The sequence below is a fragment of the Asterias rubens genome, chromosome 11 (genome assembly GCF_902459465.1).
Source record: "Asterias rubens chromosome 11, eAstRub1.3, whole genome shotgun sequence".
NCBI lineage: Eukaryota > Metazoa > Echinodermata > Asteroidea > Forcipulatida > Asteriidae > Asterias > Asterias rubens.
This window is the reverse complement of record NC_047072.1, coordinates 9,268,035-9,294,884: the sequence shown is the minus strand read 5'-3', so window position 1 is coordinate 9,294,884 and position 26,850 is coordinate 9,268,035. Positions and strand designations below refer to the sequence as shown.

The window sequence follows — 26,850 nt, the reverse complement described above, 5'->3', positions numbered from 1 at the left end:
CTCATTTGGTCATCGGAGTCGGGAGAAAATAACAGGAAAACCCACCCTTGTTTCCGCATGTTTCGCCGTGTCATGACATGTGTTTACTATAAACTGTAATTCTCGTTGTCGAGAATTGGTAATTGTTTTAATGTTTTTTCAAAAAGTAAAGCATTTAATGGAACAATACTTCAAGAGAAGTCTTTTACCATTACCTTCTGCAAACCCTGTAAGTTATTTGTAAATCTGTGATTTTTTTTTCTGTTCCGAAAGTGTATAATGGCTTTAAGTTGCAGTATCTTTGGTCTACAAGTAGCCTCATTTAATGGTGTCATCGTAGTGCTTTATCAGGCTGGGGACCCGGCTGTTAACCTGGTTGTAAACAGGCTGACACAATTCAATAGGGATCGACATAGCATACGACATCATCATCAACTCATTGTTGGGCCCATTTTTATACCATTAAACAGCCAACAAAGGATGATCTCAAATATACAGATGTTACAGTTTTCTAATAGCTGGGGTCCATCCAAGAAACAAAAAATAAAACGAGTCTCTTACCTCGCGTTAAAACAGGGTAAAAATGGGTTTTCTCCAGAACGCTCCAAGCCAAATTTCTGAAAAACTTGGGGTCAAACAAACCCGCGCGACAAAGGAATCGTGACGTCAGTGGTGGCTATTTGGTGTGGAAATGCCAAAGCTGGAGAACTCTGTTCAAAACCAATAGGGGAAATTCGTCACTGGTGTCCAGGGTCATTATAATAGATAAGCCGTTTTTGACTCTCGGCTGAAAAAGCCGCGCGGCCGGGTGCATTTTTGACTTGAGATATTTATTACTTAATGCAAATTTTGAGAGTAAAATTGTTTTTAACCGGTATCTGCGATGTCTATTTGGCCATAAAAAGGTAATAGTTGACATATTGAGATCATCCTTTATTGGCTCTTTAAACTTTGGTGGTCACTACTTTGCAGCCTTGGTTGGCGCACAAGTGACCATCATTCACCTTGGTCTTAACACAGCTTTGGATTTAAAGTACATGTACATGTATAGCTTTGATCTGTAGTTATGGCTCATTTATGATAGCTGTCACTCCTGTTGATAGCAGGACGTGCAGGTCTTGGTGATCTGCGACCAGCATTAAATTGAGCAAGTTGTGTCTCTAGATTTGGCACACTCCCTTGGGTAAGAAACAAAACAAAACAAGTGTGTCATCAAGAGCGATGATAGCAGAGAAAGAAGAAGTTGTAGTTTTAGTTTACATGTGTTACTTGTGTCTAAAGTGCAAGCTCATCAGATTGTTAACTTGTTTTTTACATTTAGTGCAACTTGTTAGAGCAAGGGTGAATTTCACAAAGAGTTTAAGACTAGTATTTTATCTTGAGTTAGGAAGAGTTACTCATCCTAACTTAAAGGCAGTGGACACTATTGGTAATTGTCAAAGACTAGCTTGCCTTCATCTCAACATATGCATAAAATAACAAACCTGTGAAAATTTGAGCTCAATCGGTCATCGAACTTGCGAGATATGAATGAAAGAAAAAACACCCTTGTCACACGAAGGTGTGTGCGTTTAGATGGTTGATTTCGAGACCTCAAGTTCTAAATCTGAGGTCTCAAAATCAAATTACTTCTTTCTCGGAAACTATGGCACTTCAGAGGGTGCCGTTTCTCACAATGTTTTATACAATCAACCTCTCCCTATTACTTGTCACCAAGAAAGGTTTTATGCTAATAATTATTTTGAGTAATTACCAATAGTGTCCACTGCCTTTAAGACTAGCAGTAAGTTTTGAATATCTCCTAACTCTTTGTGAAATCGACCCCTGAGTCAGTGATATGGTACTGAGTTTTGTCACCAAAATGGGGTAACCCCTCCCCACCCCCTTTAAAAAAAATGTTTTGCCATGCGTCTTTGTTCCGCCAATTCTTAAACTAGATTTCATACACTTCCTTCTGATGAGGTGCGAGTTTAAATATGGGTAAAATTGTCATACCATGAAAATGTTAACTTTGGTATTTCTTTCATTAATGATGGATGAATTGTGTATAAAACTTGTGTTTGATGTGCAAAGTGCTGGTGTTCTACACAGTTGTAGAAAACGAATTTGATCTCCCCCTTCCTATCCGTAAAAATTGCAAAAGTAGTTTGATGCCACCATAAAAACTATTTGTGCTGGATGGATCTATAAACTAAAATTCTTGTGCAAATAATGGCGGTATAACTCATCAGATGTTAGAACCACAATTCAAAATTGATGGATTATTAACTAATATGGTGTAATCTGCAAAGGTGTAACATGACTTCAGCTATTTGTAATGTGGTGCGGTGAGTAAAACGCTTGTTATTTAAAATGCCAAAAAAAAAGAAGTTAATAGCCTGACGTTTCGACTCTAGCAGAGTCTTTCTTGCAGGCTAGAAATCAACAGCCGTATGTTAGTTGGACCCCCTTAGCAACAGATGCTATATTAAAACAATTAAATTGAAATGGTAAAGTTATTCAAATAAGGCAACATCAACTTCTAAGAAGTTCTATGATTGTCACTATTTGTGATTAGTGCTATGATTAACAATTCTTTAAATGGTAAAGTTATTCAAATAAGGCAACATCAACTCCTAAGAAGTTCTATGATTATCACTATTTGTGATTAGTGCTATGATGAACAATTCTCATTAGTGCAATTGCTGTATATACTCTGCAAAAAATGGCATTGAACAAAACAAAGAGATCAAGATGCGCTAAAGTTACTTCCAACTCCAATTTCTATAAAGACAAACTATTAGCGCTGATTGCTGTGGGTGTAACTTCTTATTTGTGCAAACGATGGCTGTATATTTTCTGGAATGAATGACAACAACACCACGAGATCTCCAGACGCTTAAGTAACTTTCAAAAATTCATTTGCATCTTTATAGAAAAACTAATTGTGGCGTGTTGCGGCTTAGCACCAAACTATGGTGTTTCTGATCCAGCAGAGTGTGGGTTCGAGTCTCACTCGTGACACGTGTCCTTAAGCAAGACACTTTAGTTAAAACACTTAATTGCTTCGTCCCTTCGGATGGGACATAAAGCCAAGGGTCCCATGTGTTGTGAATGCAGGTAAAAGAAACCCAGTGCACTTATCGTGTAAGAGAAGGGGTTCGCACCGGTGTTCCTTTTGATTGGCTGCATATTACGCCTCAGCACCATGCAAACCATTACATGGTGCTTTGTAAAAGAATCAGTCTCATACTTCAACACGTAGCTCCAAAACTGAGCACGTAGGGACCTTATGGTGATATCATGGATATAGAATTATAGATCGGCCGCGCGTACATACGCGCCATTGCCTTTGTAGAACAAATTTTGGTTCGCCATGGACGCGGTACAAATTTCATGTTCAAAAGGTTAACGCGCGAAAATAAACACGGGAGATAGGCCTTTGACGCGCTAAATGTCATGTGCTGATGGCAAAAAGTCACGTGCTGACGGCAACGCACAGAAAATGAACATTGGAGATAGGCCATGGCGGCCCCCATGCCAGAACCCGCGTATTCTATATCTGTGGGTGATATGCGTTGCATAAGAATGGTTTATTATATTATTATTATTATTATTAGTGCTGGGTGCTGTGAGTATAACTTTTTGTTAGTGCGAATGCAGTTGAGTTATTCTCAGTAGCAGCAATCTTCACCTCTGTGTCTCATATGGGATTCCTTGAGGAGTCGAGGGACGGGGAGTAAGGATCCAGAAGAGGCTGCAGGATAAACACTCATTATTCAATAGTGACCTCTTGACCCTGCATCATTATTCAATCTTGACCTCTGATCCAGCATCATGAACTTTTCAGTTAACTTCCACGACAAACTACTCATTTATGACGGATCACATTTGAAAGTTGTGAGTATTGCTTCAATATTTTGCAAGTAAAAGCACAAGTAAAAACGAATGGGTAAACTTTACAACAATTTTCAGTTGAGCAACTTACTCCAGCAGGATAACAACCTGAGACCCTCCAGAGTACCATGCCAGGCTCTAAACAACTGAGTAATCCAACCCTGTGTTGTCGGTCTCTCTATTTTGTCAATATCTTTGTTCGGGGTGACAGTCGAAAGCCATACTTTGATAGAACCATCATTGTTTACAAGCCTATAAACTTGAAAAGGTCCTAACTAAAACTTTTGTCACTTTGGTAAAACCATATTTTTACAGAAGATTTTGTAAGCTCAACCCCTTTTATAGGCATCTTGGTAAAGCAACATCTCAAATATCTATAAAATTCCTCATGTCTGGTAAGCTAAACAATTTCAAGTAAAACATCTTTCACTCTCAAAGAAAAACATGGGTAGATTCAGTAGAAAAATTTCTTTTTAAAGCCTATGTGGAAATAAAGGATTTATTCTAGCCTGAAATTGTCATACTTACTGACTGCAATACTCGCTCTGTGGCCTCTATTTCTGGCGATAGCTATTGGCGACATATCACCTCCTTGACCTAACACAAACAATTTGAAAGTCACAATGTTACAACTAAATTTAAACCCTTCTGTAATGAGATACAAAGAAGAGCCCAATGAGATGCAATAAGCACACTTTATACACAACTATCCTGTCTGCCAATTTGGGAGTCAAAATGCACGAAAACAAATCAACTCCCAAAATACTGGGAATGGAAGACGTGCAATTTGCAGATGCGTTCCATGCAAGGGTTCAATATACAAAAAGTTAGAAACAAAATATAAATTTTAGTAATCCTACAATTGACTACTCACTGATCTAAAAATAACACTTCAATTTCAAATAATGATCAAAACTTGACATTATTAACAATAAAAACAAAACAACTTACAGAAAAAATAAAATAAAATGTACTTACTTGGGTGAATGTTACTACTACCGGTGGCGCTACTATTTCCAGATGCATTGCGTTTCTTAGTTGGTCCCCGCTGCACCTGTCTTGCCCTGGTTCCAAATCCAAGGCACTGCAGCGTCTCTGTGGCAAAAGCCTGCGTCGGTGACACACAGCAGAGTACCAGGAGTTTGGCATCACCGCCTGCATGTTATAAGGGAAAGTATGCTTTGGGTTTTTGGAACCGTTTGATTGTTTTAATCCTATACAAATGTAAATGTATACAATGGGTGCGTTCGATTAGCTTGCCTGGGTCTACCCCGTGGTACTCACCCGTGGGTGAGCCCCTGACAAGAGCTAAACGAACGATCACACTCGCCCCCTCAGGGTGACGGCATGCTCCTCAGGTCACCCCCAAGTGACCCACTCCACAAGCAGGGCACTGGGGGCTGACCTGGGTGAGCCCCGTCAAAGCTATTCGAACGTACCCGGGCAGACCGGGGTCAACCCAGGGAAGCTAAACGAACGCACCCAATAAAACTAGCCTCATTTTTGAGATATCGCCAAAAATCAGGAGCGGTTATGTTATCACAGGAAGAATAATCAATTATTTGAAAACAAAATCTGAGAAATGTATCTGAGAGAAAAAATTCTCAGGATCAAACTTTGGGGGATGACTGCTACCATTTTTTACAAGCATATTACATTGGACGTGAAATGATTTTCAAAATGCTATTAACTATCGACAGCTCCTATACATCTAACCAAGTAAGATTTCAATGCCATTAATTTGAAGAGTGATTGCCGAACGCCAAATTGGTATTTTTGTTTCACTTAATAATATGAGTAAGATTTGAAACTTGCACGGTGGACACCCGATTTAGTGTTGTTTCCTGTAATATCATTTTTATAAATGTCTCCCTTGAGTTGTGTTGATTCTAAAAAGAGCAGTTAGTTTGATATCTCTGCTACTATTTATGAGGTCCAATGATTGGTTTCCAACTTATTTACTTTGGAAGTGTCTCGGCCGAGCGGTTAAGAGCACCAAATTCAAACTCTGGTGTTTCTGATCAGCAGAGTGTGGGTTCGAATCCCCAGCCGTGACACTGTGTCCTTGAGCAAGACACTTAACCATTGCTTCGTCCTTCGGATGGGACATAAAGCCGTTGGTCCCATGTGTTGTGTAACGCATGTAAAAGAACCCAGTGCACTTATCGTAAAGAGAAGGGGTTCGCCCCGGTGTTCCTGGTTGTGGCTGCTTAATGCGCCGTAGCACCTTGTAAACCCTTATAAGGTGCTACATAATTGGGTCTCAGAATTCATCACTGCAATAACCTATCTTTCTGAAACTTTGTATATACTCAGCGCCTTGAATACCTTGTTTGGTAGATACGTGCGCTATATTCGATATTATATTATTATTATAAAATTGAGCACAAATAATCCTGACTCACCAATGGAATCCTGCAGTAGATGCGTGAGACGACTGTTACGGTAAGGTACATGAGACCTGCCCTCGGCCAAAGCAGCGAGTACATCGGACAGGGCGGACAAACTCCGATTGATGTGGGAGGTCTCTCGTAAGGCAGCGCCTGTCACACCAGACATACCTGTAGCAAATTCATTATAATCAAGATCATGTTAGATGTCATCATGCAACAGGCGTCATCGGGCGCCTTATTTGATGAATTGTGCCCACATGAAGAGCTACCATTGGAAGTCACGCACAGCGTGTACACGCATGTATTTTCCAATGTTTTACATCAAAGATGACGGTCGATGACGCGTATTGCAATCCATCTATAAACCACAAGGAAAACTGGGTGGGTAGGTTTGAAATAATTCTGGGTTGATCAAAGAAACATTGACTGGGGGGGTGACTTGATCCATTGACCTCCAGATTAACATACTGGCGCTCACAAATGAGCTATCTAGCCCTATGTTGGCAGTCTCACTTTTTAGTCAATATCTTTGTTCAGGAGTGCCAGTCAAAGCTTCCCTGAGGCGAGGTATCACACCCAAGTTTACAATACAACCTGGGAAGCGGCAGCCAGGGTATCACCTTAAAGGCGTGTGTAAGGGGGATGCAACTTTTTAATACTAAATATCAAGTAATAAACCACAAGGAAAACTGACTGGGTAAATTACATTAAAGCTCCTCTGCTCTGCTTTTAATGGGTAATTCACATAACGTAGACCTCTCATCAGCCATTCAGTCTGATGGTTGATACTCACCAACGCATTCACTTCCTGCCAGGTCGACCAGCTGCAGTTTAGTCTTAACGACACCAGGCTGGCTAGAAGGGAAGAAAACAGGTGTACCACTCGCTGATGAGATTGGCGACTGCGTTCCACTCAGAGATGAGATTGCTTGGAATGAGATGGCCGGTATCGACATGTTACGCCTCGTACTCCTGGATGGGAAACTTCCTACAGTAAACAAAATAGTACAAGGTGTTTTATTGTTACACGTTTAATAACCTATAGACATCTAAAGACTGAAGGTTCATGTAAGGTCATTAATTATCTAAATTATCTTTCCATTTTATCTACAGGTCATTATAAAATCAAACCAGTATAAAATACTAATGTTAAAAAAAGGGGTTAAATGGTACAAGAAAGAAAGAGTAGGCCTAAATAGAAAGTTAAAAAGTAAACCCTAGAAAGATAAAAGGGCAGTTACTAAAAAAATGACACTATACAACAATAGTAAAAAGGTATGATAACTACAGTGGGGTTACAACCTGTACTCGGCTAAATCAATGGTATCTGATGGCTCTTTAAGAAATATGATTGCTTCTCATCAGGCTTTCCTGGTGTTTTTTTGTTTTGTTTTACCTGGTGATGGAAGTTCAGCTACTGGTGAAGCACTCCTGGATGCATTGGGTGTTGTGGTTGGTGCCCCTCTAGGGTAGGTAGTGACGGTCAGTGTTACAATGAGATGGGATCGGCTGGAGTGAGCGTGTACGAATGTGGCATCTTCATGTCTATGTAACATTCCGTGCTGTACGATCCCCACAACTTCAGCTGCACTTTCCACTTGTCTGAAATGAGGACAGAAAAATATATTAAGATATGCTGCAGTAGGATGTCGTAGCCGAGCAGTTAAGAGCATCAAATTCAAGATCTGGTGGTTAAGTCATCAGAGTGTGGGTTCGAATCCCGGTCATGACACGTGTGTCCTTGAGAAATATGCTTTGCTTTTAGTTGCTTCTCTCCAACCAGGGGGTAAAAATGGCTTTCTGCGAGGGATTGTGACCTTCTGATCTACTGAAAATTCAGGGTGTATTCAGTGTACTCCTTATTTAGATAAACTCAGTATGACACAACAATTTCTTATACCAGAGATAATTTTATGTTTGCTCACCATCTTATTAATTGATATCAAAACATAAACCACGAGGGAAACTGACCGGGTTAACTATAAATGATTTGGGTTTGAACAAAGACAAATTTACTAGAGCGGGATCTGAACCAAAGACCTCCAGTTCAATTATGCTGGCTCGCTACCAACTGAGCTATCTACATGTACTAGTCCGATGCCATACAGCCGTTAACTGCCGTGCAGCCAGGGATCACAACCAAGTTTACAATACAACCTGGGAAGCGGCAGCCATAAGCATTTTTATGGTATGGCGGTTGTGATAGGAGTGTACTATTTGTTTTGGGTGTACATGTAATACACACAGTTTTACCTAAACAAGGTGTTGTAGCATTGTGTCCGCCATATCTCAAAAAGGCTTATGGGATCACTCTAAGAGGATGCACAATGGCACATTGGCACAATGACCGATTGTCTTACCTTTGTGTCAGTGAGGGTATTTCCATTGAGCCGTCATCAGCAGTGCGAAGATTGAGTTTGGCGACACCGGCGTCAGGCTCTAAGAGGTCCCGGATATCGTTATTATAAACCTCAACAACGGACACTTCAAGGCTGTGACTGTTGGCTGGCTTGTCTTCTATCAATCTGCAATCAGATACATGTACCACAACAAAAAACATTTCCGAATTTCACTCTAACAATTCATTTATTTTTCCAGCTGAACGGAAACTTGCACCTCGGTCGGGGAACTGACTGTTGTATTTACAAGTTTAACAAAAGACAATGTCATTTGCTCCTATATCATGTATATCTCTTAAGACACAGTTTATAAAACAACTCCTCCCTAAATATTTAAGTGGAATCAGTTGTGTTGCTCTTGCGATCTCTTAAATTGTGTTTCTCATACCACTACAGATTTGTTTTGACAACATTCATGTACTCAAAAACCTTTATATTATGTACATGACTCCTGAACAGTAATTTGGGCAAACTGCGGAACCTTGTGGTACCTTCTTGCACGTCAACAGTTACTCCTACATGTAAGTGGATTAAAACCTTTCTTGGTTATATAATCTTAACAAAGACTCTAGAAAAGTAATGTGGACAAACTATGGAACCCTGTGGTACCTCAAATACACGTAAAAATAGTTACTAAAGACAAACCTTTCTTGTTTTTATAATCATCACATGACTCCAGAACAGTAATGTGGGCAAACTATAGAACCCTGCGGTACCTCTTGTGCGTGTGAATAGGTACTCCTACATGTACATGCACACATTTTTAATGGACCAAATATTGAACCCTAGCTGGGGACACCTTAATGTACATACTTGAACATTTCCACTGCAGCTCTGGGTATGACTCCATCTGATGGATGCATATCTAACTCCTCACCGATGTCTTTATGCAGGTCAGTATAGTTATCTCCAAGCATGGTATATGTCTTCCCACTGCCCGTCTGTCCGTAGGCCATGATACACACATTATAACTGGAAATAATTTAAGAAATAACTCTGCCACATAAATGAAAGCTAATATGCATGAAACCAATTTGGAGCATTATGAAATGAATAGAGCCTACTGAAGAAAAAATGTGGGTTTTGAGGCATTATGCAAGGTAAGATATCAATGTGTGGTTTGCGGTAACACCCATGTGACAAGTTTCTCAAAAGAACATAGTCTACCACGCAAGAAGAGACATTAATGGTGTTTACCGCAAGTGAAACAATATACAAAAATAAATATAGAAACTACCTCGAAAGAACAACATTCAAAGCAACAAATACTCACCCATCAAGAAGTGAGGTCAGCAAAGGTTGTACTTCCTCAAATACATCAGATTGGACATCTTGTGGTGAGTAAACACTTCGAAAGACAACAAATACAATTTTGGACAAAAGTTGAATAACAATAAAAGTATTGTTTAATTAATCCTTTTACGTAGACTAGGCAGTTTGGCTAGACTAGAGTGCGGCTCAAATACTACCTCAAATACATCAGATTGCACATCCTGTGGCGAGTAAACACAGGATCAATAAAGATGTGAAAAACATTGTATACAATTGAAATTTCGTAGTTACTAATCAATCTAAGTGAGTTTCAGCATCTATAGTTGGTACTCTTGCTCAAGATAGTTGGTACTCTTGCTCAAGATGTCTCCATGTGTGAAATAATGTCATCTTATAAAACATTATTTATAGGGGCATTTTCCACATTGCTCTTAACATTAAGGAGTGCCTTGCAACAAATCATGTTTAGGTTTTGCATGTAAACTTGTATACAAGAACAAGTAAACAAAGCTGTGTCTTGTTTGTTTGTACTTACTGTTCAAACTCAAACATTTTGTTGGTGGCTCCAGACCCCGGTTTGTTGTACTTGACTGATAGGTTTTCCTGCCACAATAGAATGTAAATAAAATAATACACATGAACTGTACACATCAACAATTATAATGCAAAACTTATTGTTGAGCTTAGAACCCATAGTGTCTCTGTTGCCGAATGATCATGTTCGGTATACGGACCCAGAATCTGGAACAAACTTCCACAATACATCAGAGATACCACCTCACTGCATACATTCAAGACACTCCTGAAAGCTCACCTGCTTCAGGAAGTGTACCATCAATAACAATTTTCCTGTTTGTGCCCATACATCAGCACCTTAGAGCAAACTTTTGATTGCGGCCATGAAATTAAACCCTGCTCTAAAATACAGGATTGTTGGAGCAATCCCCACCCAAGAAATATGTCCCTCAGCTTTTTCCACAGGACTTCGGAAAGTTCAGTGGAAGAGTAAAATCCCAAATATTATTTGACACATAATTGACTTAATAAGACTTGCTTACACAAAAACCTCCTCAGAATTAAAATAGGGTGACTGACGAAATGATTTATTATTTTTCAACTTAATAGAAATTATATCGAAATGATATACTCTTACTCACATCGTCAATTACATGAACCACCTGCTCTAATTGTGAGCCCTGCCTAGAGTCTCTTGCCATGATCGGTCTGGATCTACAATGCACTCTGATGTTACCTCGTAGTTCCTACAAGAAAACAAACACAAAATACACACAAAATAACATGTGGAACTGTTACGGGGGAAGCTACATTAACGAAAGAGGCCAAAATAAAACATCCTTTAGCCTGGTTCATACTGCGAATGTGAATGCGATACGAATGTTGACATCACATATTCGCAACGAATAATTTGCAGGGTTTGAGTTGCGCTCAACTCTTTTGCGAATATCGTTGTCAAAACAGAGTTGTGACTTCAAATTCACATTGTATTCACATTCGCACGAAGTATGAATCAGGCTTTTTCCTCTGGCAACTCATACAGACTCACACTAAGTATCTCCATGTAAGGCCTATGTATTTGAACATTGCAAAGGGCACCACAACAAAAGCACAGGGCACCACAGCATTTTCTATGGATGCATTTAACTATTGACTTGAGGCCTGACTTTTTAGAATTTTGTTGGATGCAATTTTTTGAATGCGTTTGCCTTTCAGTGCAGGAATCATCCTTACTTACCACCAGTGTGTTGTGCAGCTGTTTCCTTCTCTTTTTCTCCTTCGTGAATCTCTCCTCAGCCGTCTTGATTCCTTCCTCCAGCTCTTCTAACCTCTCCCTCAGGTCTATCCCAAAGAAATAACATCATAACATGATGTTGACAGTGGCATTTTGCGGTGAAATAAAGTGAGTTTAACAGTTTCAAATGAAAGAACTTATGTAGAGAGTGTGGAAATATTAACTTTTTTGACAATATGGGGAGTCCTGCCTGTGCGTGGAGAATTTGGAATGTATTGGGTTTATACCCCTGGGTGAAGAGAAGCCATTACAGTAAGCATCTTGCTCAAGGACACAACTGTAATGTTTGAGATCCGATGATGTTAAATAATTTTCAGAGCAACAACTCTCCTCTCATAATCAATCAAAGCAGCTAGAAAAACTAAAATTTTTGAGAACTGATATCAAAATAATATCAAGTTTTAACGTTTCATTAATCCATACCTTTCGACTCCAAATTATCTGTAATGAGCGACTGACTGAGAGACGCTGCTTTGTCTTGCAGTGAAGTCAGGTCAAAGGTCATCTTACTCGGTATTGACCTCACAACTTCACGTAGCTGCTTGAGGTCACGCTTAGTGTCCTGAAAAAAGAATAAACGAGATGAGACATGTTACAATTAAAATAAACTTCTAAAGAAAGTTTACCTGAATCTGATAAAGAGAACTTAATGTCCTTAGCTTACGTGTGGTAATCATTCTTAAAATTAATGGCAATAAAAATCTTTGGTGGTGATAAGAGCCTGGACCCTTTAAAATATAAATTTATTGGTTTTAGTTTATAACAATAACAATGTTGATTGATTAAACGAAAGTACAGTGAAAGGTGTAATGCATACAGCAAAAATAACACAAAACAATGTTTGTTTGTAATTTTTTAACAATTTGTTTGCTATGCAGCCTTAAATACATATTGAGAGTTGATAACAAAAAGGAAAATTTACAGAACATATTTAGGAAATTACAAAACTTGATAATTTGGAATGGATAATCATGGTACAGTACGCGTGTAGTTACAGGTGGTGTCATTTTAGACGATACTGGTTATAAGTAGGTTTTTCAAGTATTTTTTGAAGCTGTGCACAGTTCTAAATGAAGGTATTGGGGTGAGCTGATTCCAGAGTAGGGGGCCTTGATGTCTGACTGTTTTCATAAATAAAGTGGTCCGAGCCTTTCCAATATGAATTTTAGTAGCTGATCTAGTGTTATGTGAATGGATGTCAATATTTCGTGTAAAGAGGAGTCTTATGTTACCTGGTAACAAGTTAGATTCAAACTTAAACATAAGGACCCCAAGATGATATTTATAAAGTTTAAAAATATCGAGTGTTTTAAATTGCTTGAAAAGGGGTGCAGTGTGCTCTCTAAAGCTAGAATTGGGTTATTACTCTCAAGGATTTCTTCTGAACGTATGCCCCAAATTTTGAATCTGGAAATAAGGAATATTCTTTCTGTGTGGAAATTCCCTCCAGATCTTCGGCGAAATATATCTCAAAACCGCTAATACCATTTGAGATGAAATTTTTAGATGTCAGTTTTCTTGTATATGATTAAAACAAGGTGGCCTTAAAGTGCTGTAAATGTACCTGTACTTGCTGATAGATCTGAGAGCAGGCACGTCCAACACGCAGCTGTGTATCATCCTCAACATCCATAACACGTTTCAGATGACCCATGGCCTCACGACTGCTGATTACTTCACCTTGAAGCTGTCTCAGGGACACAAAGAAAGACAATGAGAAGGACATAGATAAGATTGATCAAAGACACCCCAACAATGAGCAACGGCATCCCAATAATGAGCAACTTAGACATCTCAAGAATGTGCATAGACATTCCAAGAACGAGCAAAGACATCCCAAGAATGAGCAAAGACATCCAAAGAATGACACAGATGCAAAGACATACCAAGAATGAGCAAAGACATCCAAAGAATGACAAAGACGTACCAAGGAATGAGCAAAGACATCCCAAGAATTAGCACAGACATCCCAAGAATGGGCGCAGACATCCCGATAATAAGCAAAGACATCCTAAGAATGTGCAAAGACATTCCAAGAATAAGCAAAGACACCCCAAGAATGAGCAAAGGCATCTCAAAAATAAAATGAGCACAGACATCCTAAGAATGAGCAAAGATATCCCAAGAATAAGCAAAGATATCCCAAGAATAAGCAAAGAATTATATAAATAAACATCACATCCATTGTTAAGTTTTATTTTATGTATGATTCTCCTGTACCCAAAAAGTTATCATTAATTTCATCTTTTTCTTATTTTTATTTTTATTTATTTTTTTAGAAAAAATGACAGCTTTTAGTTCTGAAAATATGTTTCTTTAAAATAGATCACCGTAATGATTCTAGATACTTTTTTTATTTATTTTTTTCATACGTAAAGGGCACGGGGTTACAATGGAATGTATTCACCAGTTTTACCCATACCACACTCACCTGTGCCAGTTTGAGATACAGCATGGCATTTTCTGTTTCCAGGGCAATGATTCTTTCATCTTTTTGCTGCAAGATCACAAAAAAAGAGTTGAGAGTTTGACTACAAAAAGTGTGTAGATGCCCCATACAAGAATGCATGGCTTGGGAAGGTGGAAAATTGATATTACAGTTTGTAGACCAACATAAATGAAATGTGACCATCCATCACCCATGTTGACTTTCAGATGTTCTTCTCATTTCTAGTACAATGAGCCACTGGATCAGTTCCCATGTTCAGCGGCTTCATACCACTAGAAGTTTTCTAGGCGGCCCTGTCACAACTAAGTTAATGCAGCGAAATGCTGTTCAGCAGAGTGCGGGTTCCAGAGCCGCGACACTTGTGTCCCTGAGCAAGACCCTTAAAGCCATTGGACACTTTCGGTACAGACAAAAAATTAAAAGTTCACAGATTGACCAGTAATTTACAGGGTTTACAGAAGGTAATAGTGAAAGACTTCTCTTGAAATTTTATTTCATAAATGCTTTACTTTTTGAGAAAATATTAAAACAATATCAATTCTCGATATCGAGAATTACGGATTTATTTTAACAACATGTCATGACACGGTGAAACGTGCGGAAACAAGGGTGGGTTTTCCCTTTATTTTCTCCCGACTCCGATGACCGATTGAGCCTAAATTTTCACAGGTTTGTTATATTATATATAGGTTGTGATACACTAAGTGTGGGCCTTGATGGACAATACTGAGAAAAGGACTGATTTAATGCCCAGCGCCAACGCAACAGTGGATTATCCTGCACAGAGAAATGAACCCCAGTTGGTATGGGGCATTTTACTCTCCTAAAAGCACCAATAATGGGGTGCTTCTGTCAAGTATTTTTTGCAAAATTTTTACAATTTTTAATGACTGTTTTTGTATATTGTACATTTCCAGTTTTTAGCTATATAGTTGTTCACTTCAGTATTTCGAGCCATTAATAAAAAGTAATACAGTAGGCCTAACTATTATCGAAGAAGCCTCATTAGGATGAGTAATGAAATTTTGTTCAAGATAGCTATCTTGAACAAAATTTCATTACTCATCCTAATGAGGATGAAGAACCTCTGCTTCCGTTTAAGTTCTTACCCGTATTTTGCGATCACATTCTTTCATCTTATCAGGAATGAAATGGGTGAGATCCATTGGTGCTTGTTGGCGAGGCATGGTGATAGTAACAGGCATGTCATGTAACAACTGGAAACAAAAACCAAAACCGAAACAAAATTATGAGTGTTATACACATCAGAATATTTCTTAGCTTTGCATTCTTTCAGCAATGGCAGTGGTTCTCCAATGCACCTCTACAACAACTGAGAAAAATGTTTTTGTCTTAATAGAATACCAGGTAATTGTGGCTTACTCAGATTTCTTAATGTTTCTTTATTTACTGAGAGAAATGTCCTGTAATACACCCATAGAGGTTGAAACAGGTAATATTACAACAAAATACAACAAAGTACTTACTTCCTTGAGCTAAATACTGTCTATGAAATAGCAAACTCTGTGCAATGTATAATGGAAGTTTGTAAATTTTGACTGCGAGTAGGGCCTACAAAATAATATTTGTACAAAATTTATAGTACAAATAAATCTGTATGACAAGCACTTGACACTCCCCGATGTCCAGAGTCTAAAGTTAATATGACCTGGGACACAAATGCTATTAGACCTACATTCCCCCATTGATGAAGCCAGTATAACGCTGTCTCCTTGGTAACAGTACACACAATCATGAGTGCTTTATAAAACCAAGTCCTAGACAATTCATTGTCAAGGCTGACCAAAACACAGAGGTAGCCTTTTTGAAAAGGAGTACAGCAACTACCCACTTTGACTTTGCCATTTAAGCATAACAGGGTCTCACTATGTACTATCTGTCTAGTGTCAAGGCATCTGTAGGGAAAGGTTTGTTTGATTAATTTAAAGACAGTGGACACTATTGGTAATTGTCAAAGACCAGTCTTCTCACTTGGTGTATCTCAACATATACATAACATAATAAACCTGTGAAAATTTGAGCTCAATTGGTTGTTAAAGTTGCGAGATAATAATGAAAGAAAAAACAACCGTGTCCCACGAAGTTGTGTGCTTTCAGATGCAAGTTGATTTCGAGACCTCATCTAATTCTGAGGTCTCGAAATCAAATTTGTGGAAAATTACTTCTTTCTCGAAAATTACGTTACTTCAGAGGGAGCCGTTTCTCACAGTGTTTTATACTATCAACATCTCCCCATTACTCATTACCAAGTAAGGTTTTATGCTAGTAAATATTTGGAGTTATTACCAATAGTGTCCACTGCCTTTAAACATGGAGGCGATTTAGAATGATGCACATACGCAATTTGAATGAACAGTTTTATTAAACAATAATTTAACAAGATCAACAATATTGTTTTTTTTGTGTGTTGTTACTTGTTTGGTGCAAACTTCAAAGTTCATCCTTGTGCAAACTTCTGCCGCCGCTGAGTGATCAGTGAGCGCGCAGCTTGAATCCGATTTAAACTTGTGGGCACATTAAAAAAAATTAAAGGATTCGGGTACTTTTTCAAAATGTCGTCCCCAGATGTACATTAAACTTACACTAACAAGGTTTAAAGATAATTATAGTAAAAAGCTTCCCTTCAAATATTACATACTGAGGTGCTGTAGTTTCTGAAAAAAAGAGTAATTATTTTATAGCATGTAAAAACATATTAACCAGATAATTATACCATCACAATAACATACCACCAGCCAGAACTGGTTAATACGTTTCTGCATGCTAAAACTGAGACGAAACATATTTTTGTGACATTGTTTTTTTTACTCATTTCTCAAAAACTACAGCACCTACTAGACTACTACTATTATTTATCTTCAAACAGTCAGACAGTGTAGTGTAAATCTGTGGACAATGGCCGATGGGCTAAAAGGTTTATCGCGAATAGCAAAATATCAAGAGAGGGCGCTGTTGAACCCACACAAAGGTATAGGCGTTGCGTGCGCGAGTTGTAGAAACTGCATTGAAACCGCCCCATATTCCTTTCCACAATGCATTGCGTTTCTGAATCGCGATAAACCTTATGGGCCTATTATATGGCAATTGGCAATTGGCATGGTCGCATTGTGTTTTGTGTTAGAAAAAAAAGTACGTAATATCGTAGTGTCATACGTTATCGACCCTCACATGTTTTCGGTCCCCAACTTTGATTCCCGTTTATCGCGAAGTTGTGCAATCTGCACCAGTGACAGAAGCTATATATGCAGTTTACTCACGGTCTGTATTTTCATCAGGCTTAATCATGCTGAGAATAAAGTTTCCTGTCGTTGGTTATGCTCAAACATTTATAAAATGATTGATTTTTGGTACTAATCACTAGTGCATTATTATGCCAACATTCAAATGAGTCAAAGAAACATCATCCAACCTCGAAAGTTCAAAACAAAATTACCATCTGCTAGATTGAGTTTCATTCTGCTTTAGTCACTAGATGGATCACGTGAGGTGGTTACTATTTGGGATTCTATGGTGTGCAAATGTGGGGAAAATATTAAAATATTTTAAGTGAAAATTACAATTTTTTTTTTTTTTTTACTCATGCATGCTGTAATAAATTCCGATAAGCGTAATAAATATTAAGTCTACATTTAAGAGAAAATATCATAGATTGGTTTCTTATCTCCCGAAACCAAAAATTACTGGTCTGAAATGGGGGAAAACGGATTGTTATGAAGTGAGTGCATCAAGGGGGGGTGTAGACTTGATAAGATGACAAGTCGTTAGGCGCTGCCTATTTGTCTGCCTTTCATGCAACAGTCACAGTGCGATGTTACACATGCAACAGTCGTAGGTAGCGCGAGGCAGCTCAGGCATGTCAGGTAATTGCGACTGACTCACACACACATACTGGGATCGAGGGTGTGTGTATCGTCCCCGTAGCTACGCCGCGCTGTAACTAGACACCGCGCTTAACAATTACCATCTTGACTTCAAGACTAGGGGTGGTGGGGTGTTTTACTTTCATGCCTTATGATATCTCTGGATTCTAATAAAGTAGCCATAATGCCTTAGGACAAAAATGTAATTAAATTTGTTAAGTAGTAATTGAATGTTGTTTTTTATTTATTTTGCACGCCATACTAGCTTCTGAATATTCAATAAAATACCAACCAATGAAAGGTGTGAAAACATATGACGTTGCTCCAATGTCGTGCATGCATAAGCACTGTTAATGGCGGACTGTCTCTCGCAACGTAAAACCAAAACTTTATAAATTTCAACACACCATGAAGTGAAAGTGTTATTTGTTAAAAAATTGGATAGATGATTTGAAAAAAAAAATATTTAGTTTTTGATTGTGAATAATTTTCCTGTTATCCTACTGAAACAACATGACACCAGGATAGATCATAGAGACCCTTTAAAATTAGCCTGCGTACCAAGTATTCCACGGAAATTTCATCATACTTTTTCAAAACAATTCCTTCAGTTCAGGCTTCAGAAATTTAAAAGGGATCTTAAAAGACCGAAACCTGAACTAATAAAACCCAATAAATTAAAAATTAAGATGTCATGTCCAGGAACTGATGATGAGCAATGCGCAAGCAAGCGAACTACGTAGTTACGTAGTCTACACATACGCGGCACCTTTGTTTGTAAACAAAACGAATGTAGCGCGCAAACTTCATCCGCACACGCTAAATGCCGCACGCAAGCTTTTGAAGATGGCCGGGATGGGCCGGTGCGCCGCCGATCTTAAGATTGCGCGTGAAATATTGTGCGTGCGGCTAGTTTGCGCGTGCGGCTAGTTTGCAGTTTACATTAAATTTTCTTTATTTTATGCTGGTCTACTATACAAAAAAATACCAGTCTTCATTAAAGTACAATTATCAGAAGATATCCTACCTGATTGAAACCCCCTGTCAGATATGAAAACAGCCGACTCAATCACTGATGAACAGTGTTGTTTGAGTTTCGCGGTAGAATTTCTGACACACAAAACCGACCGGAGGGTGCCATGTTTACTAACACTGTCATTCCAAAGAGGGCGCTATGCACTCTTGCTGCACTCTCTCATTAATTTTTCTTTTCTTTCTAAATTATTTATTTATTTAAAACTGTTGTTTGTTTGTGGAGGTTGGGGATTACGTGGTCCAAGTTTTGACAAATCTTCACACAATGGATTTGTAGAGTGACATTCCTAGCCCTGGATTTTGTTCCTCTTGGCTGAAATGATTTCAACAGAAGATGAGCCCGAACTCTAGAGGGGGCACTTGCAGTAACCATAGGCGATCAATAAAGCGTCGTGAGTGCAGACTGAAAAACCAAGGTAAGAGTTTATCTTTTCACCTAAGTACTTGTTTAGACTAGTAGGCTATAAATTGACACACATCTATGTAGTGAGATTTACTGAGTGTGTAACAACCCGCTGATTAACAAACTATCTAGAAACTGTTCAAACGTGTCAAATCCACAAAAAAGTGACACTGATTTCCTGAACACAACATTTAGCAGACGACGTCTAGCCTTCCCAACATTCATGACATACATGCTACACGAATGTACTATCATCATCTTCCTATATTGGCAGAAACCTCCTCTGGAGTATACTCGCACATCATGCTAGGTAGTGTAGGCTACTGGATACGATAGGTTGCCTAAACAAAACAAAAATAAGTGAGTCTCTCTATGCTATGCGATTATTAACCAGTAACACTCCACTGCACTGGTCACTCACTGCCACTGCTCTATATTGTAGCTACTAGGTAGTAGTAGTACTAGTACTAGTACAGTAGTAGGTACACGCAGTGAGATAATTTGTAATTGATTTAATATTAATAAGCATGATTATGAAAAAATGACAAGAATTTTGACAGATGAATTGAAATCCAGCATGTTGTCCAGTTGCAATTGAAATTGATGACGATATAGAACCCTGCCAATAATGGAGCACAGGGTCAGGGATAACTTTCCGTATGGCGCCACCACTTTTTCACTCATTTTTACAAAAAGGGATATCTCATTGAGGTAAATTAGATATTATATTATTATTTCATATCGAATGAAAAAGTGGTGGCGCCATACGAAAACTTTTCCTAGCACAGCCCCGCAGAAGTAACTAACTGATGTCTGATCACTCAGTGTCTGGTGCTGAGTGCCATTAACAATAGGTTTGATCAGAAGTTGTATGATTTTTGAATCCGCACCCATGTCAATGTTCTCCCAGGTTAGCAAGGAACTTTTGCTTGTGAGCATGTGTGCGCTCCAGGTTACTAAAGCGTTCTTTGCTTAAACAGCTAGCGCAGAAGTTTGTCGCTTATACTGCATTAAGTGGAGAATGATAGATCCTAAAGTGCCGATTTCAGCAGTAAGCAGCACATAGGCAAAAATATTCAGATACAAATCTAGAAACCTACCTCTTCTACTTCCAGGTTTAATCATCAGGGGTTGACATGATTCTCCAAAAAGATGCAAGAAGGTGATCTGAAGCAATCTCAGCATGGGATCAGGTTCATCATCCGACTCCAAAAAGAAATCTTCCCCAAAACGACCATCTGATCAGAAGAAAAAACACAATCTTCCGGACAAAGTCTTGGAGCTTCTGAGGAGAAGTTTGATGTCCCTGCCATTCCCAGTGGGTTTGATCGATGAACAGATTCTCAATATTGCTGCACAGAATGTTGAACGCATTGAACTGGTTGAACCCGAGGTGATACTCACTAAAGGTACTGTCAAAATTTACTTATTATTTTTCAAAGCAAGAGGGTGCTGCATAGAAGGGACAGTTGCAGTGAGGTAAATTTTCATTTACAAAACATTTTGTTCTGTTCAATTTGCATTGGGATGTAGTTTACTGAAACAAACATGTAGTGTTTAAAAGTACTGAACAGTACTTTTAAACACTCAGACTACGGAGTTCGTCTGGTAGCAATTAATCTTTTATTTAATAGGAGTTACTGCAAGGATAGACGTTAAAATTGCATCAGGTATAAATACCAAGCTGTGTTTTATCCAATGTTTACATCGCTGGAAGTGGAACCTGAAACAAGTGTGAACTTTCATTGTGCACAAGGGGGTAGACATTTTTTTTTTCTCGGGGGCACTTCTGGCAAAATAAAACTAGTTTTCATTTGCATTCTCTTTATGAAGCCCCCTTTTCAGCGTGCTGGTTGTGCCATTTAATACTTTTTATTAGATTGTGTGAGTAAACAATACATTTTCTGCGTGTAAATGGAAAGTCAGTTTTAAAAACATTGATAAAATCAGGCATACTCAGGTGTGCTTTGAACCAAAAACCTTTGCCATAATTGTGTTATATCTCTTTGTCATCGACCTTTTACTCAGGTGAAGTAGCAAAGGGGATATACATCCTAATTGATGGAGAAGCTCAGGTCGTGTCTTCATCTGGTAGTATCATCGCAAATCTCTCCGATGGAGAACTGTTTGGGGAGCTGTCAACACTTTATGATCTTCCCTGCACAGCAACGGTCAAGACGACTCAAAAGTAATCCTTTTGGTTTCTGTGTTTAAATATTCAGGCCTCAAATTAACCCACAGCACCAACAGAAATTGCAGTGGTGCCCTGTGCTTTTGCTGTGGTGCCCTTTGCAAAGTTTCCTCATAGAGGTGCCCTTTTGTTGTGCCCCTTGGAGAGCAAAGGTCAAATCCTGAACAATGCACCAAACTCTGACGAGAATAACTTTCACTTGTTTCTATTAATATTTCTGGAATTTTGTTTATATATACAGCTTATAGCTTGTCATGGCCAAGAGGTTAAGAGCACTGGACTCCAGCTCGATCATTTCTGTTGAATGTATTATATAGTTTCATCTGCTTACAATAAATTTGTTATTGAATTGAATTGATGCTTTGTCTGTTGTCAGAGTCATAATGCTGGTATTAAAAAAAGACGCCCTGAAGATGGCTTTAAAGGATAGGATGGTTCCCACTAGCCTCATGGATTACTATGTTAAAAAGAGATACCTGGATACCAGTGGTGCTGTCAGCCAATCAGAACTCATGCAACGAATTGCCGAAGCAGTACTGAAAGAGGTAAAGAAGGAACTGATATTGATGAAAGGTTGATCTACAAGTCTAGAAGCCCCCCCCCCCCACAAAACACTATGTGGACGTGGTGTAAGAAGTCCACATAATGTTTTAAGTCCTCAGTTTGAGTCAATAGACACTCCTACATACACATTTACTGACCCTGTAAAATTTATACTTCTCTATGTTCCCTCTATGTTTGAACTTAGTTTTGTGGGTTTGGTTTAGCGATGTCCCCATAGGTCTTTGTACAAGAAAGTGATGTAAGGATCCTCGCTCTATCAAAACACTTATAAGTGTTTGGAAAACCTGTCTTGAACAATACTATTCAATTTCTGTCCATGATCATAATGATAGAAGTTTAGTGTTTCTTGTTGGAAAACCGAGGGGCTATTATAATGCTGGCTCTATTTCCATTATTTGTAGATTATTTTACGTTCCCTTCCATTTTCCAGTAGGTTCTTTTGTATTTTAACCAAGTATATAAGTATATTAAACAAGAAAAATCAAATTTTTTTTTTTTGCAGGTGCCCTTATTCAAGCATTGGGAAGATGCTGCAGTGCAGTCATTAATCAAGTCTATACAGCAAGACGGTCCGATCGTGACGTTAGCGCCATCCGACTCTGTTATTGCAATGGCTGGGGATCCTGTTGACGAGATTGTCATTATAATCAAGGGCAGGTTTGTGAGCAAGTTAGAGGAAACTGGATCTGTCAGAAGTTTTTATGATATACTTTTGACACTCTAATTGCTTCTCTTAAAGGGTGGCTGCAGTGTTTTTTTAATAATTTAAACGATTAAACATGACTTTTTAAACCTGAAATATTTTTTTATTTTTTTTATTAAATGCGCAAGTATTTTTAAAATGGTTTTCAAGAGATTAGGGGAACCCACCCCGCCCCTAAACGGGAGCCTTCATTTGCATAAACGTGACGTCATGTCGGTAACCCGAGCCGTCGGGGCCCTTTGGCTGTGTGCATATAGAGAAGTGTGCACTGTGTGGCCTGGTACCAAGCGTGTACCTTCCCTTTAATCTAGGTAAATAAATGGGAACCTTAGAGGGTTTGAGACAATATTAAGTTGGTGGTTGGAGTAAACCCCTTACAAGCCTTACAGCGCTAATGTACGCAGTTGTTGTGTGCTCCCCAGGGAGTTTAGAAAGTAACATGAATGTCTGAAGTATCCCTGATGAACATGAATAATAATGTTGTAAAGTGTGCCTTGATCTAGCTCCTAGCATATAAACACAAAAAAGAACCAATTATTACTCATGTTAATTTTGAGGCAACACTTTTACGGTAAGTGGATTTTATTTTCAGGGTTGAAGTGTTCCAAGAGAAGGAGTTGTTATCCACATTAGACAGCACAAAATGGCCAGTGTGGCATGGAGAGGAAGGTGCGAATTTACTTTCTCTGTTGAACACATTTTTTATTGTCATTGTTATTGTTCACACATGATTATGTACATTTATATTTTATAGTTTGTGGCGTGTCATAGCCAAGTGGTCTGGTGACTGTGACCCAAGCTTTGGTGTTGTAAGCAGCAGAGTGCGGGTTCGATACCCGGTCTTGACACTTCTGCCCTTGAGCAAGGCACTCAACCTTTGCTTTATAAAAATGTTGGTAGTGCATTCTGCTCTACCAGCCGGGCTCCTAGTGGATGATACCCTTGCCTACATCTTTACAGAGTGAAATAGTGGTATATCTGTTTCTAGGAGTATAGCCCAAATCAGTTAAGTGTAGCCCACACCTTGAAGTGGAGGTCCGGCAGCCTTGTGATATTAAACAAAATTGTAAAATACAAAATTAACAACTTTTCGCCAAACAAAATTGTATTTGTCAGTACTAATTTTGACACATGATGCCGCTTCAAAACGAAAAACATACAAACACATAAGGGCTGATGGATGAATTAAAAAAAAAAAAAAGTCTTTCCCAAGGTATGATTTTCAATTGTTAAAAAAATGGCTTTAATTGTTTTTGGTTTTATCTCAGGTCTTTTCACCGGACGTCAAAGTTCAGCGTCTGTGAAGACATTGTCAGCATGCCAGCTTGTCATCATCAAGAATGCAAATGTCGTTGAGACGGTGAAAAGGGTATGGCTATTAAAGGAATTAAAAAATAATAACGATCAATTGATAAGTTTTCCTGGTTGTATCTTAAATATTTGAAGAGACTTTCCTTGAGATAATTGATGCATGAGCGATTGAGGGGAAGAGATATGTGGAAATAACAAGTAACTAGGTTTTTACTTGGAAACTTGCAAGACTCTTCGTGGCTCTTCGTTGACACACAAGGCAAATTTCCCTTGTGTTAACGAGTTAAGATTGTTTTCAGTAAACTCATTTTTTTGTTTCCATTCTGTCCAAAGTACAAACAGGAAACTACTGCAGATTTCACAAAAACGATGGAGAAATGGAAGCAGAGAGCTGCTAGATCTGACCCTGCAGTAGAAGCTCATTATCCAGTTGAGGTAACATTTGATGCAGTAATTGTTAATTTTTCACCCCTTTGATTGAAGGGTAAGTTTGGTAAAAAATTTCTTCTCAAATTGCAGGTATTAATACAGAAGCTGTTGAAGACTAGGTTCCTTTCAGACGTTCCTCTTGATGGGCTGTACTCAATTGCAATCAACTCTAAGACCATTGCACACCAAGTTGGCAGTACTGTCATTGGTGAGTCTGTTTCGGATATTTGTTCACAAATCCCGCCCCAATTTGTTATTCATATTTTTATTTATTTATAGTAATGAAACCAATGATGCCTCATGAACTTAAAACTTCATATCTGTAGCTGGCAAGGGGAAACCTGTAAACAAGGGTGTTTGCTGTGCGAACCAGAAACACCGGAGTGAACCCCTACTCTTCCAAGATAAGTGTTCTGATTTGTTTTATGTGCACTAAAAAATCAAAGTGCACAGGACCAACGACTTAATGCTCCATCTTGCTCAAGGATACAAGTGCCATGACTGTCTGCACTTGAAGCATTGTCCAAAGGGACTGAAAACCCAATCCAAATGCAATGACAAGTCTAAGGCGGGATTCAAGAAACTGGGGTCCACAGAGATGAAAGGCAGGGAAAGAAACCACTAAGCCAACCTGATGACCGTGACCTACTGCTAAGCTCAAAAAGCTCCTTAACCAAAAGTCAAAGAAAGATCTTTCATCAACTGAGAATTGTGCGTGGCATGAATTTTGTCATCATTTGACCTCGGCAATGAAGGCCTCGCTGCAAGGGAGTCTGTGGGACATAAACTGATGTTGACATTACTTGACTGAAGCTTTGACATTCGCCACTAACTTTCGGTTTTGATATTTATCTTTCTATTGTATGATCAAGGGGATGGTGCTTCACAACTTAAGAGTAAAATGATGAGATCTGAAGGAAGAAAGCCCACTGATCCACCCAGTGCAATAACCCCCGATGTACCGCCCGATACTGCAATCCAAGCTCTTGATATTCCTCAAGTTTTCTGGGGTAAGCATCTTCATCTTCATCTTCTTCTTCCTCTTCATCTTCCTCTTCTTCTTCCTCCTTTTTGAGTGCAGTCTTCAAATTATTAAAGATAACAAACTGCCTGACACAATCTTATCGTTGAATGTACATGTATACTGGGGTCTTTTACGTGCATTGATGGAACATACGTGAGCTACGGCTTTGCCTCCCATCAGAAGGACAAAGCAATAATGGTTAGGCGTCTTGCTGAAAGACACGTCGAGTGTTACGACCTGGACTCAAACCAAAACGCTCTGCCGACCAGATGCACCGAAGCTCGACTTCAGTGTGGCTCGTAACTGCTCGGCCACGACAGGCAACTTTTTAATCGAAGCTCTTGATTATTAGCTATACATACTTGTCCACACTATGCAAAGCTTTAAACACCTTTTATGCTTTGTTCAAACTCATTATGGCCGGTAATGCTGTATTTCTTTTACATGATTAAAACAATACCATGTACATGTACTTTCTTTGTATTTGTTGTTATAGCTGATGATGTACTAATACTGATGTTAAAAGGTGAAGCAATACTTAATGGAAATGAAGAATGGACATGTGAAGAAGGAGATGTATTATGTAAGTACTAATACTAATGATAAACAATAGTCCTAGAGGTCTGGAATTGGGGATAACTAAAATAACACCCCAAAAAGGGAGATTTTTAGCACGAATTCCAGTACCATCTGACCCTCTTTGTACAGAGGAAACAATGCTTAGTATAAGTTGCACGCTTGTGCACGCTACACAATGGAAAATCCAGGTGAATAGACACATCAAGTGTCCAACTGACCACAAAACAAACGACATACCATGACCAAAGTTGTTCCTGGCATTTATAAAAGTGCATCGTAAACCAATTTGGACAAGTTTGGCAAGTACATGTACAGCATACATGTCATCCGAGGTGAAATGATTTATCACAATTTTTTGAATTCCTCTCAATAATTTTTTTTTTAGGGGTTCCACAGAAAGTGCGTCCAAACTCCAAACTAGAGGCCAAGCAGAACTCTGTCATTCTGCAATTCAAAGGGTCAGCGTTAGATGAAGCTTGTAGGGATCTGCATGGGGTTACACTGGCGGTTCCATCCACAGTGAGGTAGAACAACAAAAGAGAACCGTCAGAT

At 38.8% G+C, this 26,850-nt stretch overlaps 2 protein-coding genes across 4 annotated transcripts; one reads left to right on the top strand and one right to left on the bottom strand.

Moving 5' to 3' along the window:
* Positions 1-856: 856 nt before the first annotated feature.
* LOC117296520 (kinesin-like protein KIF25) lies at positions 857-19,216 on the bottom strand. Of its 3 annotated transcripts, none has more exons than XM_033779492.1 (18): positions 19,087-19,216; positions 15,288-15,395; positions 14,161-14,226; positions 13,294-13,416; positions 12,153-12,291; positions 11,673-11,776; positions 11,077-11,181; positions 10,455-10,522; positions 9,921-9,995; positions 9,461-9,619; positions 8,609-8,773; positions 7,645-7,850; positions 7,042-7,236; positions 6,261-6,416; positions 4,834-5,010; positions 4,384-4,452; positions 3,653-3,715; positions 857-1,157 (listed from the first exon to the last, which is right to left on the bottom strand). In XM_033779492.1, exons 2-18 carry the CDS (start codon positions 15,381-15,383, stop codon positions 1,051-1,053), a joined length of 2,073 nt encoding a protein of 690 aa, XP_033635383.1. In that variant the 5' UTR covers positions 15,384-15,395; positions 19,087-19,216; the 3' UTR covers positions 857-1,050. The 3 variants fall into 3 exon arrangements, with proteins under 3 accessions (XP_033635383.1, XP_033635382.1, XP_033635384.1); XM_033779491.1 differs by lacking the exon at positions 19,087-19,216 and adding an exon at positions 16,614-16,775; XM_033779493.1 differs by lacking the exons at positions 3,653-3,715; positions 19,087-19,216 and adding an exon at positions 16,614-16,775.
* A 12-nt stretch (positions 19,217-19,228) lies between these two features.
* On the top strand, positions 19,229-26,843 carry LOC117296521. The gene is made up of 12 exons (XM_033779494.1): positions 19,229-19,510; positions 20,613-20,906; positions 21,526-21,685; positions 22,065-22,233; positions 22,755-22,909; positions 23,548-23,624; positions 24,224-24,324; positions 24,600-24,701; positions 24,786-24,903; positions 25,568-25,705; positions 26,216-26,302; positions 26,684-26,843. The coding sequence occupies exons 2-12, from the start codon at positions 20,681-20,683 to the stop codon at positions 26,824-26,826; spliced, it is 1,476 nt and encodes a 491-aa protein (XP_033635385.1). The 5' UTR covers positions 19,229-19,510; positions 20,613-20,680; the 3' UTR covers positions 26,827-26,843.
* The last annotated feature ends 7 nt before the right edge of the window (positions 26,844-26,850 follow it).

Coding starts and splice junctions, on each gene's coding strand:
- LOC117296520 (XM_033779491.1), bottom strand. CDS start 16,640: ATGAACTTTGAAGTTTGCACCAAACAA. Junction 15,396..16,613: donor TTGAAGTTTGCACCAAACAA/GTAACAACACAC, acceptor TTTTGTTTCCAG/TTGTTACATGACATGCCTGT. Junction 7,851..8,608: donor ATACCCTCACTGACACAAAG/GTAAGACAATCG, acceptor TCCTCATTTCAG/ACAAGTGGAAAGTGCAGCTG.
- LOC117296521 (XM_033779494.1), top strand. CDS start 20,681: ATGGGATCAGGTTCATCATCCGACTCCAAAAAGAAATCTTCCCCAAAA. Junction 23,625..24,223: donor AGTGTGGCATGGAGAGGAAG/GTGCGAATTTAC, acceptor GTTTTATCTCAG/GTCTTTTCACCGGACGTCAA. Junction 24,904..25,567: donor AGTTGGCAGTACTGTCATTG/GTGAGTCTGTTT, acceptor TGTATGATCAAG/GGGATGGTGCTTCACAACTT.